Raw genomic sequence first — 12,919 nt, 5'->3', positions numbered from 1 at the left:
ACGGGCCGTACGCCTTTTTTTGACAATTAACATAACTGCATAAGTGTCACAAAAGGCGTACTCCTTCAGTTTTCAACAAATCAAGAGAGAACGATGTCATTCGGGATGATGGTGGCTAGCTGCGTGCCATACACTCTTGAAAATGAACTTCACCGCATAGCACGCTCCTAGCCAACCATCATTGCGAATGATATCGTTATCTTCCACGATTTGTTGAAAACGGGAGGCGTACGCCTTTTTTGTGACAATTATGAACAGCACACGTGTCACAAAAGGGCGTACGCCTCCCTTTTTCAACAAATCATGGTAGATAACGATATCATTCGAGATGGTTGGGTACGAGCGTGCTATGCGGTGAAGTTGATTTCGAAGAGTGTACGGTGAAGTTCTGTTTTAAGAATGTAGACTATCGCTTCTGATTCGAAGAGAAAGGGGGCATACGCCTTTTTACGTCAATTTGGATATGCGATAATTGACATGAAAAGGCGCACGCTCCACTCTCTCTTCGAATCAGAAGCGATAGTCCTACACTCTTAAAAATGAACTTCACCACATAGCACGCTCTTAGCCAACCATTATCTCGAATGATATCGCTATGTGCCCTGACTTGTTTAAAGCGGTACACTCTTAAAAATGAACTTCACCGCATAGCACACTCTTAGCCAACCATAATCTCAAATGATATCGTTATCTGCCCTGGTTCGTTGAAAACGGGAGGCGTACGCCTTTTTTGTGACAATTATGAACCGCATAAGTGTCACAAAAAAGGCGTACGCCTCCCGTTTTCAACAAATCAGGGCAGATAACGATATCATTCGAGATAGTGGTTGGCTAGAAGTGTGCTATGCGGTGAAGTTCATTTTTAAGAGTGTAGGCGTACGCCTTTTCTGTGACACTTATGCGGTTCATAATTGTCACAAAAATGGCGTACGCCTCCCGTTTTCAACAAATCGGGGCAGATAACGATATCATTCGAGATTATGGTTGGCTAAGAGCGTGCTATGCGGTGAAGTTCATTTTTAAGAGTGTAGTATTCGTTTTCTCCACTAATTTATTCAAAATGGGAGGCACACCCCTATACAGTTGTGTTGTCATAAAAGGCGTACGTGTGTTCCACAAATCCAGAGTGATAACAGTATCCATTCAAGGCCAACCAGTGCAATGAGAGATAGCGAATGTAGAGGACGATGGTCTTCCTCTACATGAGCCCCGACCTGGCGATGATGGTATGCCACGGAGAGGCGATGACGGTGGCCTATCTCCATGGCCGCGCCGGTGGAACTCAGGCAGGTGCTTCAGGCGCGTGGCCATCTTCGTCATTGTCCACGGCCCGCTACAGTGCTCCCCTCCCTAGACGCGGAGCGGCGAGAAAGAAGAATGGTGAACTGCGTCTACACCGGAGGGAGAGAGCGAGAGCGGCCGTGGATGACGTGCACTACTGGACGAATTCGTGGGACAGGAGAAGACCCGTTGCGTGAAGCTCTCGATGAGCGGGACAGATGAGGGGCGAATCGTTGGGCGTCGGAGTCGTGGCCTGGGGTGCCGCAACCGGCACGGGAGCGTGAGCTCATAGGGTCCCAGGAAGTGAGGCTGCGGACCCGTGAGGACTGCCGTGAAAACTGCCGAGACGCCGGCTAATGCGGGCCGTGGCGTCGGCGGCCGCGACTGCCGAAACCGGCAGGCGAGCACTTTGCTCTGTTGTCGCGGCCGGCTGCGAATGAGCGTCGAGAGGCGGAAGGGAAGTGGCGGGTAGTGAGTGTGCCGGGGTCCGTGCACAGCGCAGGGCGGTCCCCGGGATCCGTCAAGCGATGGTCGGTTAGAGGATCGTATGACCAGTGACCGGTCGCAGCGTTGCATGGTCGTCCAAATCGGTACCGTGGAGGGGGGCGGTACGTGAGCGTCGGCGCGTCAGTCGACAGGAGAAGGGCAGTCGTGATGCTGTCGTCGTGAGCCGGACGGTGAAATGCTGCACGGCTGCAGAGGTGGGCGGGGCCGTGCTGGACGGTGAGGCCGCAGGTGGAAAGGCGCCGGGTACGTTAACGGCGAGGTTTGCTGGCGGTGGGTCCATGTATAGAGCGCTGTGGTAGTGCTCGTCGAAGGCGTCGTCAGGAATTTGGGATAGTAAAGAGCCGAATTGCATGAGCAGCCAAGTCTGGAAGAGGCAGGCTGGTGGCTGTAGCTAGTATCATCTGCACATTGGCAGGAAGACGCTGGAGGAATAGCTCCTTCAAAAGGGAAGGGTCGAAAGATGGAGCCCTGTCTCCAAGGAGCGACTGCATGTGGCGAAGGAGCTGGCTGGTCCGGCGGTCGCCCAGCTCTTCGGTTGTCAAAAGCTGTTGCAACCTTTGCCGTTCGGAGGCTGTGGTCCGGTCGAGAATAGCAGTTCGCAGCGTGTCATAAGGGTTCTGCGTGGGGGGAGTGGCAAGCAGGTCGACCAGCTGGGCGGCGACATCCTGAGGTAGGACGCTGACGACGTGGCGGTATTTCGTAGTTTGGTTGGTAATGCCAGCCAGCGCGAACTGGCACTCCACTTGCAAGAACCAGACTTGCGGGTTTTGCGGCCAGAAGGACGGGAGGCGCACGGCGAGATGATGCACTGTCGAAGGGGTCGATGCAGCAGTTGAACCCTCGGGGTGTGGGACGATAGCGGAAGAGGTGGCAGGGGCGGCGGGCGGCTGCCCTGCACCGGGTGCTACGTTGTAGTTCATGGACGTTGCGAACGTCCGGGTCACCAGTGTTGAGTCAGAGAAAGGACTGCAACGGAAGGTTCTTTATTGCCGGCTGGGTGCCAACTGAACTCGATCAGGGTGGCCGAGTAGAATGGTCAAAGGCTGGCGCGTAACACGAGGGGCGTGCAAAACTCGATGTGCCTGCGCACGGCCTTTGACCATTCTACTCGGCCACCCTGATCGAGTTCAGTTGGCACCCAGCCGGCAATAAAGAACCTTCCGTTGCAGTCCTTTCTCTGACTCAACACGTTGTCAATTGTGATTTGTGGAAGGCGCGGGGCGCACGCGTTTTTATGACTAGCCAACATTCAAGGCCAACAAATGTTCAAAATCATATCGTTTTATCTTCCGATTGGAAGGAAAGTTGATACGTAAAGGTTTGGCCCCGCTTTATCAGATAATCGGGAGGCAGAACGATATCATCCGGGGTGCTGATAGGCATACAGCGTGCTATGCGGTCAAGAGCGCCCCTTGTTAGTGCCTAAAAATCCTCTCTATTTAGGACCATTGGCACAAGTGTAATGTGTCACTTAAAGACGTATGCCTGCCACTTTGCACAAATCAGGGATCAGTTATCATCCGGAATGATGGTCGGTTAGGAGGCGTGTTATGGGGCGAAGTTTTGTTTTGAGAGTAATTTGGGTAGTATACGAAAACTGCCACAAAACGGCGTACGCCCCTTTTGTTTTTTAATCACAAGCGATAACACTATCATTCGTGGCAATGGTTGGCTACATCGTGCTCTGCGGTGAAGTTCCGTTTTTAGAGTCTGTGTAGGACATTTGTGAACGTCGTACTGATGAAAACTACGTATTGATGTGTATTGTACTTATTGTGTGCGTATTCGTCAGGTGACTAATTCAATTCCTTCCCTTTTGTTACATTCAAACCCAACTCCCAAAATGAGGGAGGGGCGGGGGGGGGTAACAGCAAGATCGACTCGCCGTTGTTGGCCACAGAGAAGTGGGCGTCGTCACCACTAGAGCAAAAAAGAAAAAAAAAAAGAAAAGAAAAAAAAAAGACCGAAGAAGGATGAAGTGTGGAGATGCGTAGAGGGTGCGTGAGTTTGTCGGGAAGTGCAAAGTGTTAGAGGGGTCGTTGAGTAAGACCCGCCTCATGCAGAAAGAGAACAAGGTTTCTTGCTTTAGCGGAACGTTCGGCATAAGAACCACCAGGGTAGAGGACGTCCGCTAGCGTGCCAGAGCTGGAGTGACGGAAATGGGCTTCACTCGCAGAATGGTATGCTCGGCAGTCTCGCAGGATGTGCTCGATTGTTTCAGGTTGTTGACACTGACCACAGCAGGTGTCACCCCTAGAGCCGATTTTGAATAGTTGAGAGTTGGTGAACGCAGATCCAGTGCGTAGCCTATAGAGCATGGTCTGTATGCCTCGAGGAAGGACTCCCAAACAGGACTTCACCCCATAGCACGCTGCAGGCCAACCATTGCATAGAATGATGCCGTCATCACTCCTGATTTGTGGAAATCGCCGGGCGTGCGTCTTTTTAATTATCATAACTGCATAAGTGTGACGACAAAGCTTTCAACAAATCAGCGGAGGGAACGATGTCATTCGGGATGATGGTCGACTATACCGAGTGTTTCAGTTAAATCCCCGGGCTAAATAATTCGCGAACGGGTGCGCCAATCGAAGAACTTTCTTTTTTACAAGTATCTATCCGATACCGCCTACAAGCTGCGCACTGTGTGAATGAGTGGGAGGCGCTCATTATTTAAATAGAAATTCAAATGAGTTTCGTAAAAAAACAAAACTTCTAAAGCAGGGCACTGTCGGCATTAAAATGGGTACTACCCCTTTTGGAACCTTCAGTGGACACCTTTTAGAGAAAAATCTGCCACCGAAGCGGTCGTTTGGTTGCAGTAATTAGTTGGTTTCATTTCACATATTTTGTCGCAGTTGGTCGCGGTGAAGCGCAAAAGGACGCTCTTTCACTCCCTTATCCACCAATGAATTACGTCGTTACACCAATGAGTTACGTCCTTTTGCGCTTCGCCGCGACCGGCCGCGACAAAAATATGTAAACCGAAACCAACTAATTACTGCAACAAATGACCCGCTTCGGTGGCAGAGTTTTCTCTAAAAGGTGTCCACTGAAGGTCCCAAAAGGGGTAGTACCCACTTTAATACCGATAGCACACTGCTTTAGAAGTTACGTTTTTTCACGAAACTCATTTGAATTTTTGTTTAAATAATGAGCGCACCCCCCCCCCCCCCCCCCCCCACTCGCTCACACGGTGCGCAACTTGTAGGTGGTATCGGACAGATACTTGTAAAAAAGAGAGTTCTTCGATTGGTGCACCCGTTCACGAATTATTTAGCCCGGGGATTTAACTGAAACACCCTGTATAGGAGCGGGCTATGCGGTGGAGTTCTGTTTTAACAGTCATACCCGGATAGTAACAAATCCATTTAAGATTCCTCTCTGGCATGCGTGCTGCTTAATGGATATGAAAACCGAGTTGGAAAGTCACCTGGACGTTGACAACGACAACTACGCATTATGCCGCACGTTGTTGAAGTTTTGAATGTGTCATAATCAAACCAGACAACTTCGGTTCCCTTCATGGATAACACATGCAAGAAACAATATTTTTTTGTGAATATCGCTGGGGAATTCCATTTATGTCGCCCAAAACGGAAGGTCGTCTGCTCCGATGGCGTCACGTAGCCCGCAGCGAGTTGGTGACGACAAAGGGTGGGCGGAAGCTATTTCGTACACTCTAAAAACAGAACTCGCCACATCATGCGCTCAAGGCTAACCGCTGCATAGAATAATACCGTTACCACTCTTGATTGGAGTACGGAACGGGTGTACGCCTCCGTATGATCACCGACACAAACGCAAATTGTCACAAAAAGGCATACACCTCAAATTTTCAGCAAAACACGAGAGAGAACGAAATCATTCGTAATGATGGTTGGGGGAAGGAGTACGCCTTTTCGTGACACTTCTGAAGCTATACAAATTGTCACAAAAAGACGTACGCCCATAGATTTTCACAAATCAGGAGATATATTCGGCATCAGTTTATGTAATTGTTCGCCTTCGGCGTGTTAAGTGGTGGCCTAAGAGAGTGGGAATCAAATCAACTTACATACAGGGTGTTTTTTTTAAATTCGTTACAGAACTTCTATTAAAAAACTAGCACAGCACGACATATGCCGTTTTTGCGGTTGAGTTATATGGCTAGGCGAACATTCTCTCGAGGTAAGTATGTAACTACACGATCACTAATTACCTAAAATTCATTAATTAACTCTTTAATTAGGGGATTTCGCGCAAAAGCGAGATAACATAAATATAAATAAATAAATATAAATAAATATCCATCGCCGAATTTCGCTATGCAAGTGAGCCGGAACAAGAACTACGGACTTTTAAAGCGAAGGAAGAGCGGCAGGCAAACCACGTGAAAGGGCCACGTGCTTTGGAGAGATGGAGCTGATGGGTGTAGATGCTAATCTGTTGGCCAGATAGACCGCTCTCCGATCCAGATAAGGCGAAGGTCGCTTCATTTCTGCGCTCGAAAAGTGCGTAGTTCCTGTTTCGGCTCATTTGCACAGCGAAATTCAGCAATGGATATTTCAACACACGGCTTTCAACGAGGAATATCTCCCTCCCGTTCTGCTACATCGCTTTTGCGCAAAATCCCCTAATTAAAGAGTTAATTAATGAGTTTGAGGTAATTAGTGATTAGTGAGGTAATTACATACTTTCTTCGAGAGAATGTTCGCCTGGCCATATAACTCAACTGCAAAAACGGCATCCATTTTGCTCTGCTAGTTTTTAATAAAAATTCTGTAACGAATAAAAAAAAACACCCTGTATGTATCACTTGTTCATACAGAGCTTTATTTCATTGTTCTCAGTTTGATGCTCTTTCATGTTGATGCATTAGAATGCCTTCCAGAAGTGCCCTCAGCCAACGGCACCAGCGGGACGCGGGACGGCTCCCACTGCGACTTGTGTGGCTGCACCACACCAGCGGTGCGCTGCGACAAATGCAACCGACAAGTATTCTGCTTGTCCTGCGATGACATGTACCATCGCCATCCACGGCGGAAGACCCATCTACGCCGCGCGGTGGACAGCTTGCCTCCGCGTCACTTGCCTCCGCAGCCACCAGGAAAGTTCCACGGAGACCCAACCACAATGCCGGTGCCTCCTCCACGAAAGAAAAAGTCCCTCTTCAGTGCCTTTAGCCGATCCAGTCACCTACACGAACCTGAGGTAGGCGGTTCGGGACTTGGGTAACGTTTAAACAGCATTTGATACCCGTGACACACGGGTTCCATAAAGGTCTTTCAAGAAACGTACACCTATCCAAACGGCGTTAGTGGCGAATCTCCTTTTGGGTACCGCTCCTTTTCGGAAGAGGAGATCGACTCGAACGCGGAGCCAGCCGATGATTTGCTTCTCACGAACAAAGGGGTGACTAAAACGTATTGGTTTAGGTTTTTATTATTTTAATATTTAAAGAGTTTCGTGAACTGATTGGAGGCTCGTCACCCCTAATATGAGCGATTTTTCAATTTAATACACTCGTACGAAAGTGTTTAGCATCCACCACGTTGAACACGAATATGAAGACGAGACTAAATTCGCTCAAGCGTACGAAGTTGGGGTGTAGTTGGTATCTAGACATATTGTCGAATGCAGGAATAAATAACACAGAGAAGACAAGAAGATGAAATTCGCTATTATACCGGGTGTCCCACCGAAATCCCCCGGCTGGATAATTCGTGAACAGGTGGCGCCATCAAAGAAATTTCTTTTTGGTAGAGATTCTTGGGGCATCGGCCATGAACTGAGTAGTGTACGGCTCATTTGCATACACTCACTAATTAAATAAACATGCTAACTTTTAACTTTTATTTCGCACGCTTACGGAACCTCTGTTTTACGCATCGGGACCTTCAGCGAAAAATATTCAAAAAAAAAAACGCATCGACACTTAGTGATTTTTCCGAGTAATTAATTGGTTTCGGTTTACATATTTCTTGCGCGGAGCTGTGCACCAATGCGCTCTTTGGATCAGCTATCCGGCTCTTAATTTCGTATTCATCCGCCTGGTTCACGCACGGGGGCGACCGAAGATTAGGAACAGCCGCAAGAGACGCTTTGGTATTCGTTCTCAAAGCGACTGATAAACAGCGCTGGCGGGTCTGTCGTTCCGTACACTCTTAAAAATGAACTTCACCACATAGCACGCTACTAGCCAACCATCACCCCGAATGACAACGTTCTCGCCCTAGATTTGTTGAAAACGGGAGGAGGAGCCTATTTTGTGCCATTATGCACGGCACAAAATAGGCTCCTCCTCCCGTTTTCAACAAATCAGGGGCGAGAACGCTGTCATTCGGGATGGTGGTTGGCTAGGAGCGTGCTATGTGGTGAAGTTCATTTTTAAGAGTGTAGGTGAGATAGCGTACTCTTATCATGGATTATGACGAATGCGCCACAAGCGCTGTGAACTAGTGGGGTACACTCTTAAAAATTAGCTACACCACATAGAATGCTCCTTGCCAACCATCATCCCGAATGACAACGTCGACAGCCGAAAAAATTCAATAACGGCAGATATACCAAACGAGGGACACTAAAAATAATAGTGATGTGCCAATATTACAAATAAGGACCAAACGCAACCAAAGAAATGACTCGCTGAAGTTGAAACAGAACTTCACGCAATTCACGCGTTTTTTTTCCCCCAAGAGCCAAGACTATATTAACCCGGAGAAATAAAATATTATCCCGTAGTGGGGTAGGGTCCTGCGGCTACCACGGGGAACACACACGCACACACACACATAAAGAGACGATGATGAGATGGGGCTGATGCCGGCCAGCAGGCTGGGCGTTGCCCCAGTGCCATTTGTAGATAGTGAGAGATGATGATGGAGATGAGGATTCAGGTGATCAAAGCCGGGTGGAGAGGCCTGTTGATGACAGGAAATCCCAAAGCTGACGGAGACCTTGATGCATATGAAGGCTACTGGACCATGGGCCAGCACCTAGCTCCACCAGCACCAGCACCCGTTTACCACGGGGAAACATCCCATGTCATCATCACTTTTCTGTCATTTATTGTTGTCGGGTTGAGTTGATGAACTTGTATATCTGCACTGATCAGGAGCTTCGTGTGATATTGCAAAACGGGTATCCACACCAAGGTACTCTTCTCTCTTTTGCACAAAACCTGTTCAGTCGTTATATCGCCAGTTACCATGATACATGTTTGGCCTCCAAATATATGTATTAATCATTGAATCGGTCGACGGGAACCCCATGGCTGGGTCTGTTGGCAAATTGGTCGTGTAAGCTGTCGTGAAATCTAGAGCTCTACACCATCTACGCTTTTAATGGTATGCATAATGGTAAGAGGCCGCGTTCTCCATTGCAGAGGCATCCTATGCTGCCGAAGAAAGAATTTTCATGGACGGACAAGTTCGGCAGCATCAAGCGTTTTATGGCAAGCCGTCCATTGCCTCCTGTTCCCCCTGAAGATGAAGGATCGCCACCACAACCTCTGCTCTACCCACGGGACCGTGGACCGGCAAACTACGGTGAGGGTTCATTCAGTGGCGAATCAGGAAAGTGCCTGATCCGTATGAAATGACAAAAAGAAGAAATGAACGAATAAATGATTAGGAATAGGTTTACACGTAAGGTAAGAAAAAACAAAAGTATGTATACTACATACGTATACGTACAATAGGCACCTCGACCCTACCATCATATGGCTATAAAATTACTTTCAGTCCCTGTAAATGCCAGCACCCGGATTTAGTATAAAGATTTGTGTACGACCTTCACGCGGGTGTACGTGTTGGTGTGATGCGAAAAACTGAAATTTCCAGTCGTGATAAGGAATCGATAGGTCTGTTCGATTAGACTTGCACTCCCTGAAACAGTTCCGGGCGGTGCAGGGCCAGTTCTGAACTAGCGCAGCACTAGGCCAGCTCCAGTTCAACGGTGCAACACTAGTGCCGCCGCAAAACGAATATCGAAGTGCAGCGCTAGTGCTGGCCTTCTGCTCTCCGCGAGTAGAACGCGTGTGACATTTCAATCACATGTGCATTGCTGCTTTTTAATTTCGAACACAATGAACTGTTCAACAATTGTGCAAACAGCCATGGAACTTGTGGATTCTGACAGCGAGGACGAAGAATTCGACGACCTGGTAACCGTGATAGCGTTGGATCTTCTGCGAACTGACAGGAACCGTGTACCAATGTACACCGAAACTGTAGTGTGTCGTTATTTCGACTTCGAATAGAAACGTCTCTTCCGGCTCTCTCGGGATACGTTCGAGAATCTCTATGAACTATTATTTGCCTTGTGTCGTCTTCTGCCATTGCCGCCATTACTCTGCACTACCGTTGAACTGACCCCTGCGGGAGTGCAGAGTTTCCTTAGGGCTACACTTGACGTGCACTGGTTTGAAACGAACGAGACGGTGCAGGGGGCGCTCGGCTGCACTGGCGAAACGAACGGGCGAGTGCAGCACCACGGGAACTGGTTCAGACAGTGCAGGCCTAATCGAACGTACCTGATATACGCTCTAAAAACAGAGCTTCACCGCATAACACGTTGTGCGCCAACCATTACCAGGAACGGTAGGGTTGTAGCTTCTGATTCGAAGAGAGAGGGGGCGTATGCCATTTTGTGTCAATTTGGAAATATGATAATTGACACAAAAAGGCGTACGCTCCCCTCTCTCTTCGAATCAGAAGTAATAACCCTATCATTCGTGGCAATGTTTGGCGATGAAGTTTTGTTTTTAGAGTGTAGTAGAGACCTTGTGATTTTCATCGTCATCCAGAACGCGAATCCTCGTGCAAATGCATTTTTTTTCTCTCGATAATGGTGTCGTATCTGGACGATGAAAAAACACTTTTGGTCTTGCTTTGGGAGCGATCAGAAGGGTTCTATGGTGCATATAAATGCATGTTTTGCACGTTATGACATGTTTTGCATGAAAATGCGCTCTTCAAAAATAAACTTCACCGCATAGCACGCTCCTAGCCAACCATCATCTCGAATGATATCGTTATCTGCCCTGATTTGTTGAAAACGGAAGGCGTACGCCTTTTTTGTGACACTTATGCTGTTCATAATTGTCACAAAAAAGGCGTACACCTCCCGTTTTCAACAAATCGAGGCAGATAACGATATCATTCGATATGGTGGTTGGCTTGTAGCGTGCTATGCAGTGAAGTTCATTTTTAAGAGTGTGCATGCATAGCGCATATTTTGTCATATTTTCAGGTGCGAGAGCTTACTTCTCTTTAATGCATGGTTTTGCTGGTTTCGGGAAGCTTTGAGTCCTCTTTCGCGAAATTGCTGGACAGAATAGAATATTTTCGATGTTTCGTTGGAGTGAGGTGCGGTGTTCAGACCCGTACTCTGGCTGCTCCACCTTCCACTGCGAGCACGACCGATGGGCCGTACTTCACCTTCGCAACTTTACCCGTTACGAAGCCGGGCGGCCGTTCGCATTTTAATCGGCACTGTGATGCAGTGCCGAACGCAAAGCCTCCAGCTCTATGATTTATACTTATCTGTGATGCAAGTGTGTTCTTCCTTTCTTGTGTGCTGCAGAACGAAGGTGGCTTTATTTTACCGTGTGATCCCTAATAAAATGCTGAATTAAAAAAAAAAACAGACATTCGATGCATTGCTTTAGTAGCAAGAACAATGAAAAACATTGCATATATTCAGGATTTTTACTGAATATTTCGAATATTTTCAGTGCATATAGTTGCATGCATATTTCGGGAGTTTTTAGTGCATATTTATCCGCGCTCTAATTCATCACCTTCTTCTATGTCATAGAAAGTTCGGTCACAGATATAAATACCAAAATTAATTTTGTGCGGAGTGTATTATCACCAGCACATGTGCTAAAATTATCCAATGTTTGAGTGGCCCCCGTTGCATATCTTGCATGCATACATAAAACACCATCATACATATTGTTTATGCAGCATGCTCTGCAATGGAGGTGTTTTGGGCAGACTGTGAGCATGTCCGCGAGTAATCCATATTGGTACCTCAATGGTAATTTGGGATGCTCGACACCTGTCTACTTGCTTCTCTCATCTCGCCTTATTAAAATCTGTAATGCAGTGAATGTGGATCCAATTCCCCCAGCGGTGCCCCAGCGTCCTCCACCCCGAGTGACCAGTTCCCCGCGCAGCCAGCAACGTAGAGACATTCCCTTTCCGACGAGCGCACAAGGCACTCGCAACGAAAACACGGTAAGTGCATCGCGTTACTATTCAGGATGGAATAAATGAATTTCCGGCGGCGTGTGACCCGAATTAATGTAGCCTCATGTTATTGTGATCGTTGAGCGTAGAAGTATGAAAGATACTAAGCCAGAGTTGGTGAGGAAAAAAAAAAAAGAATTCTAAAGTGAGGCGCCTGACAGGGGAAGCTCTTTGTGCCGCGCTCTATAGCACAAACAAACTGCACGTGATAAGTTTTCTGGTGACCCACAGAGTGGGCGTCGTCGCATTATTCTTCTCTTAACGCACTCGCTTGCCATGATCTCCGCGTAAGGTCAAGTTTCCTGACGGAAGCGCATTAGGCTTCGGGTTGTAGTGTATCTTTCGATCGAGGAATGTATAAACTTTGTCAAGTGCGGTCAACACATGTGATAAAGAGATAAAAACACCGAAACTACTGTTTGTTAACGTATCTTTCGATGAAAGAAGCTCTGGAATATTTGGTATTAGCCAGCGTGTCATGTCTGGAGGGCGCAAGGTATTTCCCCTGCACCACCGGGTGCATTTTATGATATGTTTGATAGTTTCACTTTCTTAAAACCATTTCACACTCTTAGTGCTCACTCACACAAACGTGACGCTTGTTGCGTTCGTGAGAAACGTATGTGTGAACAGCATTATGCACTTTAACGGCTCTGCGTGCTGTCTTCGTGTGGAACGTTTGTGGCATATTCGTGCGAGACCATTAACCTAGGTACAGAGTGTCACAAAAGGGGGTACCGCTTTGCAACCGCGTTGCAGTTTTGCTATAACGCAAGCACGTCGTAATATTTTTTTGTCTTTCATTAATACGCGAAAAACCAAATTTGTCATTTTGTTAAACCTAAAATTATTTCGCCTTGTAGCTGCTCTAAGATGCTCACGGAGAAACCTCT

At 47.6% G+C, this 12,919-nt stretch overlaps 1 protein-coding gene across 4 annotated transcripts in view; it reads left to right on the top strand.

Moving 5' to 3' along the window:
* LOC135378010 (E3 ubiquitin-protein ligase lubel-like) overlaps positions 1 to 12,919 on the top strand; it is a 77,329-nt gene that overhangs the window by 18,654 nt on the left and 45,756 nt on the right. For 2 of the 4 annotated variants that reach the window (XM_064610815.1, XM_064610812.1), the window contains exons 3-5: positions 6,650 to 6,981; positions 9,155 to 9,317; positions 11,884 to 12,014. In XM_064610815.1, the coding sequence (XP_064466885.1) occupies positions 6,650 to 6,981; positions 9,155 to 9,317; positions 11,884 to 12,014 (626 nt within the window). The remainder of the gene's footprint in view (positions 1 to 6,649; positions 6,982 to 9,154; positions 9,318 to 11,883; positions 12,015 to 12,919) is intronic. The other 2 variants (XM_064610814.1, XM_064610813.1) reach the window with 2 other exon arrangements.

Source organism: Ornithodoros turicata, chromosome 1, assembly GCF_037126465.1.
Source record: "Ornithodoros turicata isolate Travis chromosome 1, ASM3712646v1, whole genome shotgun sequence".
Lineage (NCBI taxonomy): Eukaryota > Metazoa > Arthropoda > Arachnida > Ixodida > Argasidae > Ornithodoros > Ornithodoros turicata.
The sequence above is the reverse complement of the archived record's forward strand: the minus strand, read 5'-3'. Positions and strand labels throughout refer to the sequence as shown.